At 55.3% G+C, this 20528-nt stretch overlaps 1 protein-coding gene across 1 annotated transcript in view; it reads right to left on the reverse strand.

The window, feature by feature from the left end:
* Window positions 1-20528, reverse strand: part of MAN1C1 (mannosidase alpha class 1C member 1) — a 53960-nt gene that overhangs the window by 2412 nt on the left and 31020 nt on the right. The window contains exons 4-11 of the mRNA XM_063419044.1: window positions 14644-14759; window positions 12950-13030; window positions 10974-11068; window positions 7690-7813; window positions 5265-5358; window positions 1991-2106; window positions 1604-1823; window positions 14-186 (exon numbers count right to left, since the gene is read on the reverse strand). Of these exons, the coding sequence (XP_063275114.1) occupies window positions 14-186; window positions 1604-1823; window positions 1991-2106; window positions 5265-5358; window positions 7690-7813; window positions 10974-11068; window positions 12950-13030; window positions 14644-14759 (1019 nt within the window). The remainder of the gene's footprint in view (window positions 1-13; window positions 187-1603; window positions 1824-1990; window positions 2107-5264; window positions 5359-7689; window positions 7814-10973; window positions 11069-12949; window positions 13031-14643; window positions 14760-20528) is intronic.

The following is a 20528-nucleotide window of genomic DNA, read 5'->3' on the forward strand; positions in this document are numbered from 1 at the left end:
CCTGCAGCCTCACCTGCACCACCTCCCAGCCCCAGTGCCGGTACTTGGGCTCGTGGGTGAGCCTCCACAGGTACATGTAGCTCTCCACCACCTCGGGCCGCAGGATGTAGTAGCGCTCGCTGAGCCGCGTGGCCGTGGCCTCGCTGCCCGCGTCGAAGCGGAACGCCTCGGGGCCCAGCCTGGTGTCTGGGGAGAGACACAGAGAGAGAGGGAGCTGTCAGTGCCAGGGCAGAGCCAGCACAGTGCCAGGGCACACTCACAGAGAGCTGTCAGTGCCAGGGCACACACAGGGCTGTCAGTGCCAGGGCACACTCAGAGCTGTCAGTGCAGGGCACACTCAGAGCTGTCAGTGCCAGGGCACACTCAGAGCTGTCAGTGCCAGGGCACACTCACAGCTGTCAGTGCAGGGCACACTCAGAGCTGTCAGTGCCAGGGCAGAGCCAGCACAGTGCCAGGGCACACTCAGAGCTGTCAGTGCCAGGAGGGCACACTCAGAGCTGTCAGTGTCAGGGCACACTCAGAGCTGTCAGTGCAGGGCACACTCAGAGCTGTCAGTGCCAGGGCACACTCGGAGCTGTCAGTGCCAGGGCACACTCAGAGCTGTCAGTGCCAGGGCACACTCACAGCTGTCAGTGCCAGGGCACACTCACAGCTGTCAGTGTCAGGGCACACTCAGAGCTGTCAGTGCAGGGCACACTCAGAGCTGTCAGTGCCAGGGCACACTCGGAGCTGTCAGTGCAGGGCACACTCAGAGCTGTCAGTGCCAGGGCAGAGCCAGCACCATGCCACGGCACACTCAGAGCTGTCAGTGCAGGGCACACTCAGAGCTGTCAGTGCCAGGGCACACTCAGAGCTGTCAGTGCCAGGGCAGAGCCAGCACAGTGCCAGGGCACACTCAGAGCTGTAAGTGCCAGGAGGGCACACTCAGAGCTGTCAGTGCAGGGCACACTCAGAGCTGTCAGTGCAGGGCACACACAGAGCTGTCAGTGCAGGGCACACTCACAGAGAGCTGTCAGTGCAGGGCACACTCAGAGCTGTCAGTGCCAGGAGGGCACACACAGAGCTGTCAGTGCCAGGGCAGAGCCAGCACAGTGCCAGCCTGCTGCTGCCCTGCTGCTCAGGGTGCCAGGCCTTGGTTAAGGCTTTGCTCGGCCTTTTTTTCCACGCTGCCTTTGGAGAGAAGGGATCAGGACGATGGGAAAGGCTCCAGCAGCTGCACTGGTTTTATAAACAGAACATCAGGGGTGTGCTGGTCTCTGGTCTCCTGCGAGCACTGTCCAGCACTCAGACCCCTGCTTTCAACACCAGCCCTCTCCCTGCTGGAAAACATTTGTTCATGAGGGTGCCCAGAGCAGCCCCTGGATCCCTGGCACTGCCCAAGGCCAGGCTGGACAGGGCTTGGAGCAGCCTGGGGCAGGGGAAGGGATGGCAGGGGTGGGATGGGATTGAAGGTCCCTTCCAGCCCAAACCACTCCGTAATTCTGTGATCATGCCACAAGGTTCCCAGGAAAGCCACACACAGATGCTGCTGAGGCACAGACCCCCCTGCCAGGCAGTGCCCCATCCCCGGGGCTGGGGGTGCCCCCCGTGCCCCCCAGGGTACCTGAGCGTGCGTAGGACTCGTGGCAGGTGCTGGTGATCTCTGCTGCCAGCTCCCTGTGCCTCTGGCGCCGCTCCTCGGGGCCGTGCTCGGCCCCCAGGGCGATCATGCCCCCGGAGAAGCAGGCCAGGTGGCCCATCTTGTGGTCCAGGATGCCGCCCCGCCACTCCGCTATGTAGGTCAAGCCTCCCGCAGATTTTTTCACCAAATGCTTTTCTATTGCCTGCAGGGATGAAAATCAGGATTTCAACAGAGTGGACAGTAAGTAAGACTCACTCAGTGTCACTCAGTGACAGGAGTGAGCACCAAGGAAACCCAAAGATTTATTCTGAAGGTCTGAAACCTTCTCAGGAACCCCCCAAACCCACAGAGCAGCACCTGGCTCCTCACCTCCAAGGCATCGTCGTACATCTTCTTAGCTTCAGAGTCCTTCTTGTCTGACATCAGCCAGGATTTGATGAGATATTCATAAAAGCTGTCCCCGAGCCCCCCGATGGAGACGTGGTCTGTGGTGGGAGAGCCAGAAAAGAGCCTCAGCTTGATGACACACAATGAGCAGCTGCTGTACAAAGGGGAAACAATCACGTCCTATTTAATGCCCTTGTTCTCTCCTTCCTCTTCCCAGCTTCCTGGGGAGAGCTTGCAGCATTGCTTTTCAGAAAGGAAGAAAGGTGGAAAGTGCAATCAGGAAAAAAATGTTCTGTCATTTTCCAGAGCATTAGTATCCCTTACCAGAAGCATTCAGAGGCCTTATTTTACAAGTTATTTATACTGCAATGTGAAGATGCTTCCTGTTTATGGAGCCATCATCATAAATCCACCCTCATAAACCAAAAGCAGTGGTGGGTATTGATAGATTTCCATCTCGATGGAGCCCCTGGGAGCTGTCTCCCTGCCTCAGGAAAGGAAGGAGAGGCGTTGGATCCCACAGAGCTGCCAGCAAGGGGCTCCAGAGACACTCCTGGGCTTTGCCATTTGTATTCCTGGCTCAGGGAGGGACACTCAGCCCTGGGGAGGGCTGGGGGTTGCTGGCACATTAAAATGATGAAGTCAGGTACAGGGATGTGCACTGCACGTTCTCCTCTGCAGGAATCAAGTTTCCGAGGCTGTCTGCTGAGGGCACCCCCTGCTCTGACCTTCAGGAGGCTCTGAGGAATTGCAGTGTGAAATGGGGCTGGCAGCTGCAGGCTTGTGCCTGGGGGAGCTGCGGGATGGATTTACAGCTCCAAACTGAGCCGGGGGGGAACAGCAGCACTCAAAAGCAGGCAGGAACTCCCGTTTTTGGGAGAGCAAGACAAATCACCCTGCCTGGGCTGAGCCATCCCTGGTAATTAGCAGTGTCCACCCCTGGTCTGCACCAGCCTCATTTCCCAGCTGAGCACATGCAGCAGGTGCTCAGAGCTGCTCGGGGTTTTGTTTCCCCTCTCCTTGTACACAGATAAAGTCCCGAGGCTTATTCCAAATGCTGAATCCTCCCAGCAGCAGAAACCAACAGCCATGCATCATTTTCCTGACCTGAAGAGCAAACATCCCTGCCACACTGTGTCCAGTGATCCAGGGAATAATCCCTGGCAAAACAATGAGATTAAACACCCGCCTTCCGTGCGAGGAGAGAGGGCAGAGGATTTGCAAACACAGCCTGCCTTTAAAGAGCAGCCCTGTGATCCTGAGTGTGTCATTCATAAACTCACCAAGGCTGCAGCCCTGCTACGAAATCGTTTTCCACATGGCAGCAGCCCTGGCAGGGTTTGCCTCCCAGGAACCTGCAGGAATCAATCCCTGCCTTCAGCAGGGACTGGGCTTTCACTGCCCAGAGGGAGCCACAGTCTCCTCCTTTACAGGGGCTGCTCATGCTGCCACGTCAGAGATACACCTTTTAGGAAAATCACAGCAATTTCAAGAAAAACAGCTTCCTGCAAAGAGCTTTAATGGCAGGAGAGAAAATGAGGGCTGGCCCCTCCGGGGAGCGGCTGCAGCTGCCTCCCTGCTCTGGTCCTCCTCTGTTTCTGCCCAGCAGCACTGGAGATGCAGAAGGGGCTGATCACTCTCCTCCCTCCCTGCCAAGGTCACATCCTGAGCACCTGCCACAAACAGCCTGTGAAAGTCTGACTGGAGTCAGATTTCCAGGCCTTTGGCAGGAATCTGCCTGTCCCAACACGAGCAATCAGAGGCTGCTTTTAATGTGCTCTGAAAAGCACCAACAGGTCCCTCTTTACATCAGAGAGTTCAGGGCAATGCAGTGAAATCCGCAGACAGAAAATAGAATTAAATGCGTGGCAGAAGAGATGAGGGCTTCCTCACAGCACCAAAGGGCAGCTCTGCTTTAGTGGGACAACTGTGACCATCCCAGACACTTTGCTGGGACCAGCCCTGGCACTGAAAGGTCGGGGATTGCTCACAGCCAGAGCTCTGTCCCTGCCTGTTGCCACCAGAGCCATAAAAGCAGCAGTGGGAAAAGTCTGGAGTGATCCAGCCCAGCAAAAAGTGCAACAAAGCACAGGGACACCAGGTGATGCAAGGACTCAGAGTAACCTCCTAGATAATAAATGTCACCCACTGACAGGTTCAAACCAGTCTGCAGAAAGAGACTTTTCTTTGACAACATCAAATGCAGCAGCCAAAACAAGCAGGTCAATAACTGAGCAGAAAGTGGAGGTGAGAGGTCGGGGCACAGCTGCAGAAGTGGCACCTCCTGCTCCTACCACGGGGCAAATCTCTGCCCCTGGGTGGCCTGAGAGGAGGGACACAGCCTGTGTGTCACCCTGTGTGTCACCCTGTGTGTCACCTGTGTGTCACCTTGCCCTGGGTGCTTCCAGGACTCCCCTGCTCTCTCCAAGACCTTCCCTGATTGTTGCCCCCCCTGCCCACCACAGCAGCATCTCCCAATGCCCCATCTCCAGTGCTGGGTTCCCAGCAGGAGAGAGGAAATTGTTCTTATCTCATCCTTCCTTCCCGAATTGCTCTCTGCAGGGGTGCCATGGTAACAGGAACAGGAATGCACAGGAGAATCCAGCCCTGATCCGAGGGGGATCCCAGGCTCCTCCAAGCCCCTCTGCCTCTCCAGGTGATTCCTCACTTTCTGCAGCCCCTCTGGAGGGGAATCTCACAGTGCTGATTCCCAGTCCCTGTGAGAGGGGCCCTGTGCCACCACCCCCTGTGCAGGGACACCCAGATCCTCTCCCTGGAGCTGGGACCCTCAGCAGCCCTGCACCCTGCCAAGCCTGGCTTATCTCCTGCACCCTGCCAAGCCTGGCTTATCTCCTGTGCCACAGCCAGCCTGGCTGCTCTGGCAGGGAAGGATGGAGGCCTGGGATGCTGCAGGCAGAGGAGGCAGGGGAGGCAGGGGGAGGCAGGGGAGGCAGGGGGAGGCAGGAGGAGGCAGGGGAGGCAGGAGGAGGCAGGGGAGGCAGGAGGAGGCAGGAGGAGGCAGGGGAGGCAGGGGGAGGCAGAGGGAGGCAGGGGAGGCAGGAGGAGGCAGGAGGAGGCAGGGGAGGCAGGGGGAGGCAGGGGAGGCAGGAGGAGGCAGGAGGAGGCAGGAGGAGGCAGGGGAGGCAGGAGGAGGCAGGAGGAGGCAGGAGGAGGCAGGAGGAGGCAGGAGGAGGCAGGGGAGGCAGGAGGAGGCAGGGGAGGCAGGAGGAGGCAGGGGAGGCAGGGGGATACCTACGCTGCACCCAGCTCCCCGTCACCGGGCTCAGGAAGTTGGGGTACAGCCCCTGCGGCTTCTCCACTCTGTTGAGGACCCTGCGGATGTTCATCACCTGTGGGAGAGAGAGAGACAGGGCTGGGTCACTGCTCTGCTGCCAGGGCTCAATCTCTGCTGCCAGGCCTCAATCTCTGCTGCCAGGGCTCAATCTCTGCTGCCAGGGCTCAATCTCTGCTGTCAGGGCTCAACCTCTGCTGTCAGGGCTCAATCTCTGCTGCCAGGGCTCAATCTCTGCTGCCAGGGCTCAATCTCTGCTGCCAGGGCTCAATCTCTGCTGTCAGGGCTCTCTGCCCTGCTGCCAGGGCTCAACCTCTGCTGCCAGGGCTCAACCTCTGCTGCCAGGGCTCAATCTCTGCTGTCAGGGCTCAATCTCTGCTGTCAGGGCTCAATCTCTGCTGCCAGGGCTCAATCTCTGCTGCCAGGGCTCAACCTCTGCTGCCAGGGCTCGCTGCCAGCCCTGTGCTGAGCCCTGCCTGCCCCAGCCCAGCCTGGCACACCGGGCTCAGACAGGGCCCTGCTGGCAGCCCGGGCTGGGAGATGCTTTAGGCTCAGCCCAGTCTTGGGCCAGCTCTGTGGGATTTCACAAGTGGTTCTGGGAACCCTGCAAAGCCCCAGTTCAGTTTGGTACCGTGATCCAAAGCAATCCTGGGAGATCTTCCAGTGCCTAAAGGGGCTACAGGAGAGTGGAGAGAGACTTTTCCCAAGGGTGTGGAGTGACAGGACAAAGGGAAATGGCCTCAAGGTGAAGGAGGTCCAGTTTAGATGGGATATTGGGAAGAAATTCCTCCCTGTGAGGGTGGGCAGGCCCTGGCACAGGCCAGCTGTGGCTGCCCCTGGACCCCTGGCAGTGCCCAAGGCCAGGCTGGACAGGGCCTGGAGCAGCCTGGGACAGGGGAAGGTCCCTGCCGTGGCAGGGGTGGGATGGGATGAGCTTCAAGGTCCCTTCCAAACCCAAATGTGATTCTGTGTTTGGGGATCTGGGTGGAAATGGGAGATGTGAGCGATGCCAGGGGTGATTTTTTCCATGATCCAAAGGGGAAGGAGTGGCAGGGATGAGTGACTCACACAGCACTTAAATTCACCATGTGGTCACTTAACCTGATGAATTGGGGCCTTTAATTTCAACAACAGACACTTCCTTTAATACCCCAGAACAGCCAGCACTTAACTCTCTAAAGCCTCCCTTGGTTTCACCCCCATTAAATCCAATAGGCCTTTCCCTTAAGGGACCCAGTTAAATTCCATGCAGCATAAATATTCTATTATAACCTACAGAGCAGCTAATTCGCCCTAAACCTTTTACAAAATCAGACAATTTGCACACCAAAAGCTGCCTACAGGCTTAAGCCGGTGCTTCCAAGGAAGTTGTCAGGCTCCATAATATTTACTGGAGTTTAGGAGCTTGGCATATTAATGACAGGTTTGAATAAGAGACACAGATGGACTTTAATTCCTGCTAAAATCACTCAAGTCCCAAGCTGGGAGTTCATGAGTTATCTGCAGTAATTTCCCGCAGGCTGGGCTGTTAGAGCCCACCCCATCCCACATTTCCCCTCTCTGAGGGTGGCAGGGTGCCTGTGATCCATTTTCTGTGCACACATCAGCCCAGGAGAGCCCCTCAGAAAGGTTTTGCCCTTTTCCCTCCACGGGCTTAGGAGAAGGAGAGGAAAATCTCTCAGGCTGGGGACAGAGGTTCTACCCTGGCTCAAAATGCCACGGTTTGAACCCAGAACGATGCAATTCTGTTTTTAGCAGTGCATCCCCAGTGTTTCCTCGTGTCTCCCCTCCCTCCATTCCCTCACACATTTCCTCTCCACAGCACCGCTGCCTTTCCTGGCCCCTCCCCAGCTCCCCCTCCCTGGGAGCAATTTGTCATTATCCCTGTCCTCAGGAATTGTCCTCAGCCTTGTCTCTTTATTTCACATCACCAGCCTCTCTTTATCTTCCCACAGCGTTTCCTGTTTCCCTTCACCCTCTGTGACATTCCTTCACTCCTCCCACCCTCACTGCTTTCCATCCCCTCCATCCCAGCTCCACTTTGCTCTCCCAGCTCCTTCCTCCTCTTTTTTTCCTGTCTCTCCTTCAAATTCCCTCCTTGTTTCACAACTGACAGGCCTGCACTGCACATATCCTGGAAAAGCATCATTTTTAAATTGTTTTTTTTGGCAATCCTGTCTGGTTTTATCCCCCTGTGGCGCTCTGGACAAGCCCCATTTCCCTTGGGCTCACAGTTTGGATCCTGCCTGGAACAATCCCTCAGAGCAGGTTCTGGTGGGATCTGATGGCTGCACTTTGGCTGTGCCCCTCTCTAAAACTCACACAACTCCACCCACACTGGGAAAAACACCCCGGGAGGGAGAGGCCAGTCCAGCTGGGGGTTACTTGCCTTTTCTGCAAACACTGGGTTGCCAGAGAGCTCGGAGAGGTGCAGGAATTCCAGGTGCAAGGTCCCAAATTCTGCCAAGATGCTGCTCCCAGCGGATGCCCAGCCCCAGCTCCAGCTCATGCCACTGCAGGGAGAGGAAAGGGAGCCCTGAGTGCCAGGAAAACCCAGCCAGAGCCCGGGCTGCCCTGCCCCAGGGGCGTGTGCTGCACCCCAGGTGTCACTCGGGCATGGAAAGGACACACACAGATTTCCAGCAGCAGTTCCAGTGGGGTGGAGCTGTGATTTTCCAGTGATCTTCCAGAGATTCTTTAGGATTGGGCTGACACACAGACTGCACAAACTGCATTTTTTTTATTTTGTGGGAGAGGAATTCCTCCTGAGCAGCTCAGCTGAAGAACAGCTTTGGAAGAGCACTGCCACCCTGCCCTACAGAGATGTTTTGGGATGAAATATCCTTGTGGCACCCCCAGCTCTGGGTGTCCCTGGAACCCCGCAGACAGGACAATGTCCTGGGGATGCAGGGCTGGATGGAAGGACTCGGTCCCCGGGCAGACCCTGGGGTGCTGCCCCAGAGCCACCTCAGATGTGTGGTGGCTCCGGTTTCCACCTCCTCGCAGTCAGTCCCGGGGAGGTGACAGTTCCCAGGGACACGGAAGGGTGGGGGTGACACTAGATGGCGCCGGGAAACTTGGCTGGGAGAGGAGAAGGGTTTGTTGTTTACAGGAGGTTAAAACTGATGATCCTTCTGAGCACGGAAAAAAAAAAAAGGAAAAAGAAGAGAGAAGTTTCCCTCGCTGTGAGAGAAAAGCATCGCAGGTCCCGAGTGTTGTTTGCCTCCACACAAAGAGCCATTAGAGAAGCGATGCTCTGCCCTGCCCAGTCCCTGCCCGCTGCTCCGGGAGCACCAGGGCAGCCCCGATGGGGATCCTGGCAGCTCCTGCCTGTCCCGAACACAAACCCGGTGAGCCCGGGGCTGTGGGGAAGCCGGGCACAGCTCTCACACCTGTAGAGAGACAATTCCTTCCCTGAATTACCGCTCTGGAGGGCGGCTGGAGCGAGCACAGAGCTGCCCTCCCTGTGGGGCTGCAGCAGCCCCGTGTTTATTGTCACAGCAGCTCGGGGGGGGTCACTGAGACCACCAGAACCCTGTCCCAGGGACCTGCCCTCCCCAGCCACTGAGCCTTGGGTCAAACAACCCAGCAAAGTTCCTGGGGAGGGGTCTGGAGGAAACCGAGCCCGTCTGCAGCGTGTCCCGGGTCAGGAGCAGCCTGCAGGCAGCCCCTGCAGGAAAACATTTCTTCAGCCTGGATAAACCGGGCTGTCACAGCTGCTCTGCTGTTAACAGCTCAGAGGAAGCCACTGTGTAAAGGACCTTGGCCTCCAAGGGAGAAGAACATGCCCAGAACCTCCTTTATCTCCCAGATAAATGGATCTGAAATGTCGAATCATTGCCTTCCCTCATGGGGATGTGAAGCAGCAAAACCAGTGCCAGGTCAGGAGAGAGGCCTGGGGATGCTGAGGGGAATCTGGGGGTTCAGAGGGTTTGGGGAGTGGTGAAGGAAAGCAGGGCCAGGGTCAGCACAGGGCCAGGGGCACCGAGCAGCAGCTGCAGCAGACACAGCACTGCAGGGCTGGCAGGGAAGCAGGGGTGACACAGGACACAGAACCACGGGAAGAGAGGGGACCCAGAGGAAAAGGTGACAGCAGGAGATAAAGGCAGCCGGTTATGGAAGAGCTGGCGGGGCTGTCTGTGCTTGGGCCCTGGAAAATGAATGTGCAGAATTGACTCAATGCCAGGGGGGGTTTTTGGTTTTAAATTTCTGAACGTCCTTTTTACCCCACTGCCCAAGCTGCCACCAGAGGCCCACACACGCTGCAGGACTCTCCTCCTTTTGGGGTGCTGAGGCCTCTCTGGAATTAGCACATCCTTGCAAAAGCAGAATTGGAGAGAATTCCTTGTTGCAAAACTCTTCTGGGCTTTGTTTTGGCTCTGATATTTGGGTCAGTGTGGCCTCACAGCCTCTCCTCGCCCTCCTCTTCTTCCCCTTTCACACTGAGTAATTCCCTTCCCCTGTGGGTTTCCAGCCTTTGGCTGCTCATGGTGCTGCTGCAGCAGCTCCGGCTGTGGGTGCAGCTCCCTCCATCCCTGCTCCTAAACCGAGTGACACTCCAGCCCTCAGAGCAGCTCCACAGCCCCAGGGCAGAGCTCCAGGGTTCTGGGCATGGCTGGGTGTCCTGGCCATTTCCTCAGCTCTCACTCAAGGTCACTAGCGAAACACTTTGGGAATGTCTGGGCAGACAGAGGCTGCTTCGATTGTCTTCACAAAGGGCAGGGGAGGGTTTGGCATTTCTGTGAAAGGTTAGTCTCTGCAGAGCTTTATCAGCCACGGAGGAAGCAGGATGTGTGTGCTGTACAAAAGGACAATTACAGGGCTGCCAGTGGCTCCAGTTTTCCCCGGGATCAGGAGCACATCAGACAGCTGAGGGGTGACAGTGATATTTGAGCAACGCAGCAGCCTCAGCCAAATACTCGGAAGTCTTTTGCCTGCAGAGCCAAGCAGGAGATTTGGGCTAAGGGCTGGATAATGACTTTCAGGGTTTCACAAGAGGTGGGGATGAAAGGCTTGGTTAACCCTCACTCCCTGCCGCTCTCATCCACGGGCTTTGTTTGGAGGCATCAGAACCAGCAAATCCAAATCCAGAAAGAATTGTCTGCCAGGAGAGCCAGGGAGCAGCAGGGCAGCCCCAGCTCTGCCTGTGTCTGCTGCCAGACCTTCTGCAGGGATTTACTGAACTCAGCTGCCTCCCCTGGCCATGAGAACATCACCAACCTCAATTCTGGGGCTCTGAGGAAGGACAGAGCCTGTCTGGGGCTGTGTGCTGTACTCTCCCCCCTTCCAGCACCAAAACTGTCACCAGTCCCATCCACTCCCTTGCCCAGTTTTTCCAATTTTTAAAATCATTTTCCTGGATAAATTCACATGCATCTAGCTGGGCACACTGAAAAAATCCATGCTACAAGCAGACTACAAAATCACCTTTCAAAGAAAATGAGAGTGAGGAAAACACTGTTGCAGCAGGGAGCCCTGTCAGGAGGCACAGGAAGAAACTGTGCACAGCCCCAAATGAATAAAACACGGCTGGGTTTGACCTGAGTCACCTGCAGCCTGTGCCAAGGTCTGAGCTGGCAAAGAAAATGCCCTCGAGGAATCTGCTCAGAGGGGGCAGCTCTGAGGAGCTGCTGCTCCAAAGCAAAGGAAATGCTGGTGAGGACTGTGCCTTGCCTGCCCAGGTTGATGACTCCACGTGGGATTCCAGTGGGGGTGTTGAAGGCTGGCAGGAGTTTCTCCCCAAGTTCCAGAGCTTTGCTCCTGAACACCTGTTGAAAGGGAGGATAAATATTTGATGAAATGAGTCACACAGGATTCTCTCCCATCCCCTTTTCCAAACTCATCATAAAACACTGGAAGTGCTGCGGTCTGAGCACCTCCTGTTCCAGGTGTGCTCTGCTCTGGTTCCCCTGTACAAAAAAAATCTGAACCAAAAGTTTCACTGAACTTTGGCATCTCTAAATTTCCTCTCAAACCAGCACCCAGTCCCCTGGCAAAGCCTCAGCCTGGGCCAGAGCAGCTCACAACAGCACCCTGTGATCTGAGCTGATCCCAAGAGTGCTCTCCAAATTCTTCCCATTCCCAGGATGGCAGAGAGCACAAGGAGCTGAAATGGCTGAGTTAAAATCAGAAGAAATCTTTCTAGGCCGAGGCACTGTTAGATCTACAGCGTGGGCTTGCCCAGCTCGTGCCATCTCCTATTGTAAAACCCAGATTTGCACAGAACCATCTTCTCCTTGCAGCTCTGCCAAGGAGGATTCGTGGTTTCGTGGCCAAGCTGCTCCTTTTGCACTGGTAATGCCTCAGTTTGGGGCTCTGCAGTCCAATTGCAGCTGATGGTGCCTTGCAGCACAAAGAACACACACAATTATTTTGGGACAAACTGATACTAGCACTAATCTTCGCTGCAGAGATTAGTCCTGATCAAGAGAAGCCTCTAAGTGACTTAGGAGATAAAGCACAAGCCTTTTACCTCTAGCCCTGTGGTGGTGGCTCTCAGAAAGCAGGAATTTATTGCTCTAAAAATACAGCACCGAGGAAAGCTGAGCTCTCCTGTGGGCTGCAGACCTTTGATATCTCACAAGGAAACAGGGGCTTGGTTCAGAAGGGAAAGCAGGAGACAGGGACTGGTTTTTGCCTTTCAGCCCAGTGACACTGACTGGGTAAGTGACAGGCACTGCCCCAGCTGCTGATGGGACTTCAAGAGGTCACTGCTGCAGTTTTACGGTTTAGTGTGGTTCCTTTTTGCTCTGTTGATCTGAAACCTGTTGAAGTTGTCACTGAGACAGACTCTGAGTCGGGCACTGAAGTCTTTGAGAGTTTTCCCTGGAGGGGAAGCACAGAGGGAAGTCATTCCTGGAACTCATTTAAAATGCAGCTGGAGTGAGAGAGCTCTCCTGGATCAATGGTGCCACTGTGCAGGAGCCACCCCACCCCTGTGCTGGGCAGCACCAGGGCTGAGCTCCCAGGCAGGGCCAGTCCTCACAGATCTCCCCTGAACCTGAGCTCCAGCTCCCCAAAGACTGCCAGGGCAAAGGAATAATCTCCTCGTGTCCCTACAGCCAGCTGTAAAATCCCAGCCCAGGCAGGTTATCAAACAGATTATGGCATTATGGCCTCTGTGGGCCGGGCAGGAGGGAGGGGAGTGGAAATGAGATCCTGCTCCAGCCAGGGCTCAGGGGGATGCAGCATCCACCAGCCACAGGGGCTGTGAGTGCCGGGCTCTGCAGCTCAGGAATTCCTGCTCCAGAGGGGGATGTTCGGCTCAGTGTGGAGCACCTGCCCCTCCTCAGCCCGAGGCAGGAGCTGGGATCATGTCTGATGAAATCTCACCCGACTTGGAAGAGAGAGGAACAAGTACAAAGACAAAGATCCTCCGCAAATGGCATTTCCCCGGGGAGCAATGTGTCCAACTGCAAACGTGCCTGGCTACAATTGCCCACAGGAGGAAAGATCTCTGGCAAATGAGCCATGCACGGTGTGTGCAAGGTAATTATTCGAGGCTTAATTAAAGGAACATTAGTGGCACTTCCATATTCACAAAAACGATGGGTTTGGCCTGTTTTTATGGGGGGATTATCTCAGAGCAGAGCTCTGGAGAGCCCTCCCCGCCGTGCTGGGGGTGGCAGGGACACTCCGAGGGGACAAACCTCCTCTCCAGTCAGGTAGTAGGTGGCCAGCAGCCCTCCGATGTAGCGGATGTTCACCTCGAACAGGGACGCCTCTCCATTCTGCAGACACACAAGCACAGCCCTGAGAGGTGACAGCAGCACAGCCCAGCCCCTGCCCAGCCCTCAGCCCTTGGGGTGCTCTGCAGCCCCAGGGCAGCCTGGAGGGCAGAGAAACACCCACACTGCCCCTTTATCACTGTACAGCAGCTGAGCCAGGCAGGGACATTGCAACCACACAGCCACAGGATCTGCTGAGCTGGAAGGGACCCCCAGCATCATCCAGGGCAGCCCCAGCCCTGACACCCCAACAAGCCCACCCTGGGCACCCCTGGGAGCTCTGCCAGCCTCGGGGCCGTGCCCATTCCCTGGGGAGCCTGGGCAGTGCCAGCACCTCTGGGGGAACAACCTTTGCCCGACATCCAGCCTAAACCTCCCCTGACACAGCTTGAGACAGATCACAGCACTCAGCTTCAAGCAAAGCTCGTGGGTCTTGCAGTCCCTGGCTTGCCTGTCTGGACTGTGACAGCTCCTTGTACAGAAGCAATATTGAATGAATTTCCCCCTTGCCTCCCTGTGCTGTGCTCCCTGACTCCACGGATCAATCCATAGCATTCACTCTTGTCTTTACAGATCAATCTATTCTGCAGGCCAAGATTAAAAGCTTTTATGAAATCCAGATAAATTATCTCCCAGTTGATTTTGTCCCTTGTTTATCGATTCAGTAACAGACTGAGACCATTCACCAGATTTATCAGATGTGGGCTGCCTTTTATGAATCCATGAATGCCAGTGGTGCCCTCCCAAATGATGCTTCTCTACAAAGGCAGCTGCAGGCATTGTCCCCGTGGGACAACCATTCCTCACAACAACTAGACTGGCATTAAACAAATAAAAGTTTAAGCTGCGCTTTGGTTTAACATTCTCTGAGTGTGCCACTGATGAGATGCCATCAGCTGGGGATGAGGAATGCAGGGGCTGGCTCAGAGCACGGCCAGGGACAGGGGAGGGACAGGGGAGGGACAGGGGAGAGACAGGGCAGGGACAGGGGAGGGACAGCACCCTTCAGCTGCCAGCACTGCTGCTGCAAAGTCCCAGCACAGCCCCACGTGTCCAGCAGAGCTCCAGGAGCCCAGGGAGAAGCAGCTCTGGCCGTTTTTAGAGGTGATGCCCTTCCTCCCAAACCCTGGCTCCCTCTGTGCTCCCCCTCTGTTGCTGAGGTGTCACACAGGTCCCAGCAGGGACCAACAAAGGGCCCAGACAAGGGGAGCTGGGTTTACAACCTTCATCTAATTTAATAAGATCTTGTCTTATCTCAGGCAGACATTTACCTGAGATGAAACAGAACTTGTTCTTTGATGAAAATTTCCTTGGAGTGTCTAATAATGAGTGTCTGTTTCCATAACCCAGGCCAAAACACAGGAACAATTAAACACTGAACCTCATTTTCAGCCAGACACGGTGAGGCTGATCTGGTGGCCCCTGCTGGAACCAGCAGAAATTTGGGGTGAATCACTGCACTGTTCCCTTTGGCCTTAGAAAGAGAAAAGAACCAGCTGGGTGGTTTCTTCCCCCACAGAGCCCATGGTTTCCCTGCCCAGAGGACTCCTGGGGAAGGTTGTGATCAGGACTGGCAGTTTAGGTGGCACAGGCAGGCATTCCCAGCACTGACTCACCACGTTCAAGTCAAAGCTCTTCTCCACCCACTGCTTGGCTTCTTGGAATTCCTCCTCGAGTTCCATGATGTAGAGGGTATCTAAGGCATCGATCACAGTTGCTCCTCGAAGGCCTCCTGTGTGGCAAAAACACACCAGAGGTTTGTAGGCAGCTCTGAATCAGCCTGGGGGGCTGGCACAGCAGCAGCTCCCAGGGCTGGGGGTGTCTGGGGGGATCTTCCACCAGGGCTGCTCAGCTCTGCCACCCAAAACTGGAGAGGTCCAATCTTCAGAGGCCTGAAAGAAGTCTGAATTCTGGAAGAGCTCCCCCAAGGAACAGCTCCGGGCCCACACCTGAAGCCCCCAGTCCCAGCTGCAAGCCTTGGCCTTGTTTACAGCCCTGCCCTGGCCAAAGTGGCTCAGCAATGCCAGCCTTGGCCACTGCTTCGCTGCAGAGCTTTGTTCAGCCTCTGTGCAACCACTGCCCAGCTCTGAGAGAACTCAGTTTTATTGTGCAAGAGCGCCCAGGGCAGGGCTGTGATCCTTCTGTCCTGATGCAGAGTTGGTGTTCTGGGGCACAAATATTTTTGTTCCATGCCACGACCAGCACAGACACAAACCCCAGCCTCTCCTGGAGGCTGGCCAGAATCTCAGTGACCCTTGAGCAGCGTGGGGGATTTAGGGACCTTGTCCAGCTCCCTAAAACTCCTCCTGCCACGGGGCAGCCAAGGGCGTGAACTCCTGACTCAACACTGCCCATCCAGGCCATCCCAGCCCTGGGCAACTCAGCAACACAAACCCCCACGTGGGGCTCCAGTCTGGAACCATCCCCACTCACCCAGCTCCAGTCTGGAACCATCCCCACTCACCCAGCTCCAGTCTGGAACCATCCCCACTCACCCAGCTCCAGTCTGGAACCATCCCCTGACCCAGCTCCAGTCTGGAGCCAGCCCAGCCATCCCTCTGGGGTGTGGCACAGGCTGAGGCTGCCTCTGCAGCACCACACACGCTCTGCTCAGCTGAGCCACATTCCCACCCACCCCTGGCAGACCTTTGGGGATCTCTGCCAGCAGAGACGCTTGGATGAGGTTCAGGTTTTGTTTCTGCAGCAGAAGCTCCTCGTACCAACCCTGTCCCCATCACCTCCCTCTGCACAGACTCACTGCCATGCCCAGGGATTTTCCTCATTTCTGTTTGGCTCAGTTCTCCTCCTCACTCACACACTTTCAGCTGCTCTCCCAACTTCCCCCAGCCTTTCTCTGCACTCTCAGATGGGTTTGGCACTTCTCTCATACCTTCAGTGCTACTTCAATTCCCGTTCTGCTTAAGAGAGGAAAACCCAGCTGGGTGCTGTGCTGCAGAGGGGAGAGGGAGCAAAGGTGAACTGTGTGCCATCAGCCTTTGGTCTGCTCTCCCCACGGGACAAAGGGGCCGTGTCTGATCCCCGCAGCCCAGGGAGGGCTCAGATCCACCCATTCCGGGCTCATTCCTCCTCTCAGCATTCCTCTCCCGTAGGGAAGGATCCTGCCTTATTTTGTTGATGCTACAAGATTGCAGTTTTGACACTTTTCAGCCAGCCAGCACATCATTGCTTTAATAAAAACCCAACCAGGACTTTACTGCTCAACTACAGATTGCTGCCTTTCGGATGCTGTCTGCATCAAAAGCAGGGGCTGTGGGAGAGGAGGAAGGCGCCTGAAACAGCCTCCAGAAATCCATTTATTCCCGCAGGCCTGGGAAATGATCATCTAACTGGAGCCATCTCCGGGAGCAGTGGGTGGATGGAGTCAAACAGTCACTGGATCAACTGGTGGGCTCTAAAAATCAGCCGGGCTGGGGTGGGCCTGGAATGTTTGCCAAAAGCACTGACCATGAAAAACAACACCGTGGCAGGCAGCGCTGCTTTTATCAGCCCTAATGAGTCTTCAATATTAACGATGATGGGATTTTTATACACTTTCCTGTTAGTGAGGAGAGGCGTGATGGGGAGGCAGGGAAAGCATTTTAAGCAGGGAAGGAAGGGCAGTGGCACCTGAGGCACAGCCTGTTACTGTGATATTCTGAGAGGAAAATCACACTCGGCTTAATTTGATGATATAATCAACAAAAGCTTTTCATAATCTGCAGAGAGACAATGAGGAAAGTTGGATTTGCTCGAGCTAAATGGAGACAAAGAGACAACAAACTCACCATTTTCTGGGATGATTAATTGAAGTGAGAAATATTGGTGGAATCTACAGAGCCTTTTATGTTTTTAGCAAGTCAGGCCTTTAACGGGGTGAATTGCTCTGGGGATTGGGAACACGCTCTGCTCTCTGCTTGGAGTGGCTCAGCTCTCCTGCCTGTGTTTGACAAAGTGGAGGGCAAACCCCGCTCCCCTGCTGCTTTGTCTTTGTGTCACATCAAACATTTGTTTTAAACATTCCCTCACCCTCTGCATCAGAGCAACCTCGGGCTGTGTGTTCTGTACCAGGGGCTGGGCCGTGTTCCCTTTCTTCTGCAGCGCCTTTGAAGCGGCTGCAGACGCTCGGTGCCTCCTCCCCTGCAGCCCCCGGAGCTCCCCACGCCGGGATGGATGGATGGAACACCCTCAGCTCCTTCCCCTCCTCAGCCCCTGCTGAGGACAGCAGGGACAGTCCCTGGCCCCCAGGCTGTGACACCTTCTCTCCCTCCTGCCCTGAGCAGAAGGATGGAGCTGCCACAATTGGTGTGTGCACAGCCCAGCACAAACACCCCCCTGGCAGCTCCTCCTGCCCCCTCACACCACCAGCACCTCTCAAAGGGGAGGCAGCTCGAAATCAAATCAAACCCCTCGCTGTCACTCCTGACTCTGGCTGACACCCTCATCTCGAAATTGCTGGTTTCAGTCTGACTGTACTGGCTCTGAGGGAGTTCTAAAGTAGGAACCAAGAAACCCTCAGAAGAAACCCTTGACAGAAAATCTCCTGGAAGCACCCAGAGCTGGGAGCAGAGGCTTTTAAGCAGGACCCCACATCTGAGACTGTCTCCACAAACCCAAGTGTGCTGTGAAAAGCCCCTCCTGATCCTGCCCCACAGGGGCTGGCGTGGGGATACCTTCACCAGGGAGAGGCTGAGTCACTCTGCTGGTCCCAAATCGTGGGGATTTAGCATCCACAGCAGCTCCTCACTGCCCCGGGAGAGAAGAGCCACAGAACCCCAGATCAGCTGAGCTGGAAGGGACCCACCAGGATCATCCACTCCCTCCACTGGGACTGAGAAGAACGGGGACCTCAGGAGGATTCCATGAGGTCTGAATTTCTGAGTGTCACAGCAGCTCTGGGGACGGGGCCTCTGCCCAGAGTTGTCCCCTGAGCGATGATCAGGGGAGGAGAAGCAGCAGCTGATGGAGCAGACAAAGGTTCATCTCTCCCTGAGTAAGGAGGGCCTGTGCCACCCCGTATTTGCTCTTTTGTGCAGCAGAAGAATGGAGAGAGGAGTGTGGGCAACAAGGCTGCTCTGTTCCTGCTCCCACCCACCCCAGGAGCCCGAGCCCTGCCGCAGAGAGCACTAACGAGCATTAACTTAATTAACAGAGCGCTGGGGAAGGGTGCTGGGTGGAGAGGGGCTGGCATTGTGAGGGCTGTGAGGGGTTTTTTTTTGGGTTTTTTTTGTGGGAGATGACTCAGGCTCTAGGAAGAAATTCTGCCCCAGATGAAAAACCTTGGGGTGAGGTGTTCACATGTCCAAGTCCAGACTCACCTGCACCTGCCTCTCCCCGTGGCCTAACCCCAGCACCCAGGGCTGGAGAAATGTGGGATTTTGCAAAGAGGAGCAGCTGTGATGGGAGGGATGGAGAGCGCTGCCTTCCCTCGCTCCCCTCTTCCCAAAATAGCCCACGTGGAGTATCTCAGCCCAGCTAGGAGACTTGAAGGGCTCCCAGCTGCAAGTCTGCCCCTTGAGAGCCTTAAAAAAAGCCACAAAAGTGATGCTTCAGCAGCCAAGTAGCTACAAGTGGGGTCTGAAATAGCCTCTTCCTCAGGAAGCAGAGCTCCTTCCAAAGGCTCTCCTGAATCCATCCCACTCTCCACGCCTGGGGAGCCACGGACAACGAGGACCCTGAACCACGGGCTGGACTCTCCTGTCCCACCAGCTTTGCTTTGGGGTCCAAGGAACAAGGAGGAGTTCAGGGGGTGCCTTTGGAAAGGTGAACACAGTGCAAGAATTCCCCAGCAGCAGGAGATGGGAGCATCCTCACCAGGATCTCCACCAGCTTTCCAGCACTCCCTGATGTCAGGGTTTAGCTCCAATAAAAACTATCTTTCCACAGGCTGGTTTGGGATTGGAAGGGGCCTTCGAGTTCATCCAATTCCAACCTTCCTCTAGAAAATTCCTTGTGCTGTGTCCCCCTGTTTAGAGCCACGTTCCCTGGGATTGCCATCGGCTGTTTGCCCCAGGGGTGGAGGGAAGCCCAGGCTGAGCTCCGCCAGCCCTGCAGCAGAGCCTGGGGAATCTCATCTCTAAAGCCCTCAGCCCCAGGAGGGCTGGTCCTGCCACTTGGCAAAGAACCCTTTGTGGAGTTACTCAGTGAACAGAAACCAAATCCTTCATTTCCAACAAAGCCATCTCCAGCCCCGCACAGTAACGCATTGTGCCAACGCCCCAAGTGAACAGCACAAGCCATTAGGAAGATATCAGACTTAATCTTGCATACAGCAGGACTGTTTAAATGCTACGGAACAGGGGGTTCAAACAGCTCTTTGCTAACTTTAATAACAGAGTTTACAACTGAAAAGCAGGAGCAGAAGGGGGAGGAATTTAGATCAGCGCAACGTAAACCCAGATCAAAAATGAAAGGTCTTGACTCCCACTGTTCTTATGTCAAATCGTATTTGTCAAAACAGAAATTAGTGCTGAAATCTTGTTTGGAATAAAAATTAGGATGCAGTTTCTATGGAACATGATGAACTGCTTAACTGCCAAGGCACAGGGGGCTCTGGTTGTCACTGGTTGTTTACCTTCACCTCTTGGGGTACGGGGGGAAAACACGAGATCCCTTCCCCTGGTTCTGCTGGTTTGAAGGCTTCAATTAAAATCAGTGCCTTGTTACAGCAGGAGTCTGAAAAATTACCATCTCCAATTGCTGCTTTTTTTGGTCCTTTTTCTCCGTGACAGGGCTTGGAGAGCAGCCTGAACTCCTGACATTTATCCCAAGATGTGTGTGAGAAGCCTGGGAGCTGCCTGGGACCGCGTCACCACACAGCTCCTGGCTGTCCAATTCTGGGAGAAATCCACACAGAGACGTTTTACACAGCTCAGGATTATCTTGGCAACGAAGCAAACTGTGAAAATCACTGCAGCTCCTTGAAAAATCTGCCCTGCAGCCAAGATTTGCCAGTCCCTGTGTGGAGCTCCAGGTCAGGCACAACTCGAGGCCGGGAGCCTGCAGCTCCTGAGGTGGGAATCTGGGTTTAGGCCAGAGCTCCCTGCCTGCTCTGGGCTTTAGCTTCTCCTGCCAGCCTAAAAAGCAAGAGGAATTTCCCTCAAAGCATGAAAAGAAAGAGGCTTTAAAGGAAGAGAATGTGATGGTTAGAGAAATAAGAATTCATTTATCCACCACATCCGACCTGTCTGTTCTTCCCAAGCACTCTGCAGCAGCCATCCCCTCCCCTCTGGAACGGTGCAGGAATGCTCCCCACACGTTATTTCCTGACAATTCCTCCCAGCACGGTCCTGCAGCACTCACAGCTCACACCAGGCATGGGCTCTGCGAGAGGAGCTCCTGCTCAGGAGATGCTCTCCAGGGCAAAGTCACTGCTGCCACTGCAAGGATCAGCCCCAGGAGTGAGGGATCCCCAGGACAGGGCTGCTACTGCTGCTCCAGCTGGCAGAAATTAAACAAAAAATCCAAATGGAACTGGGAAATGGGTTTTGTATTCTGGAAGAAA

Source organism: Prinia subflava, chromosome 24 (assembly GCF_021018805.1).
Source record: "Prinia subflava isolate CZ2003 ecotype Zambia chromosome 24, Cam_Psub_1.2, whole genome shotgun sequence".
NCBI classification, from domain to species: Eukaryota; Metazoa; Chordata; class Aves; order Passeriformes; family Cisticolidae; genus Prinia; species Prinia subflava.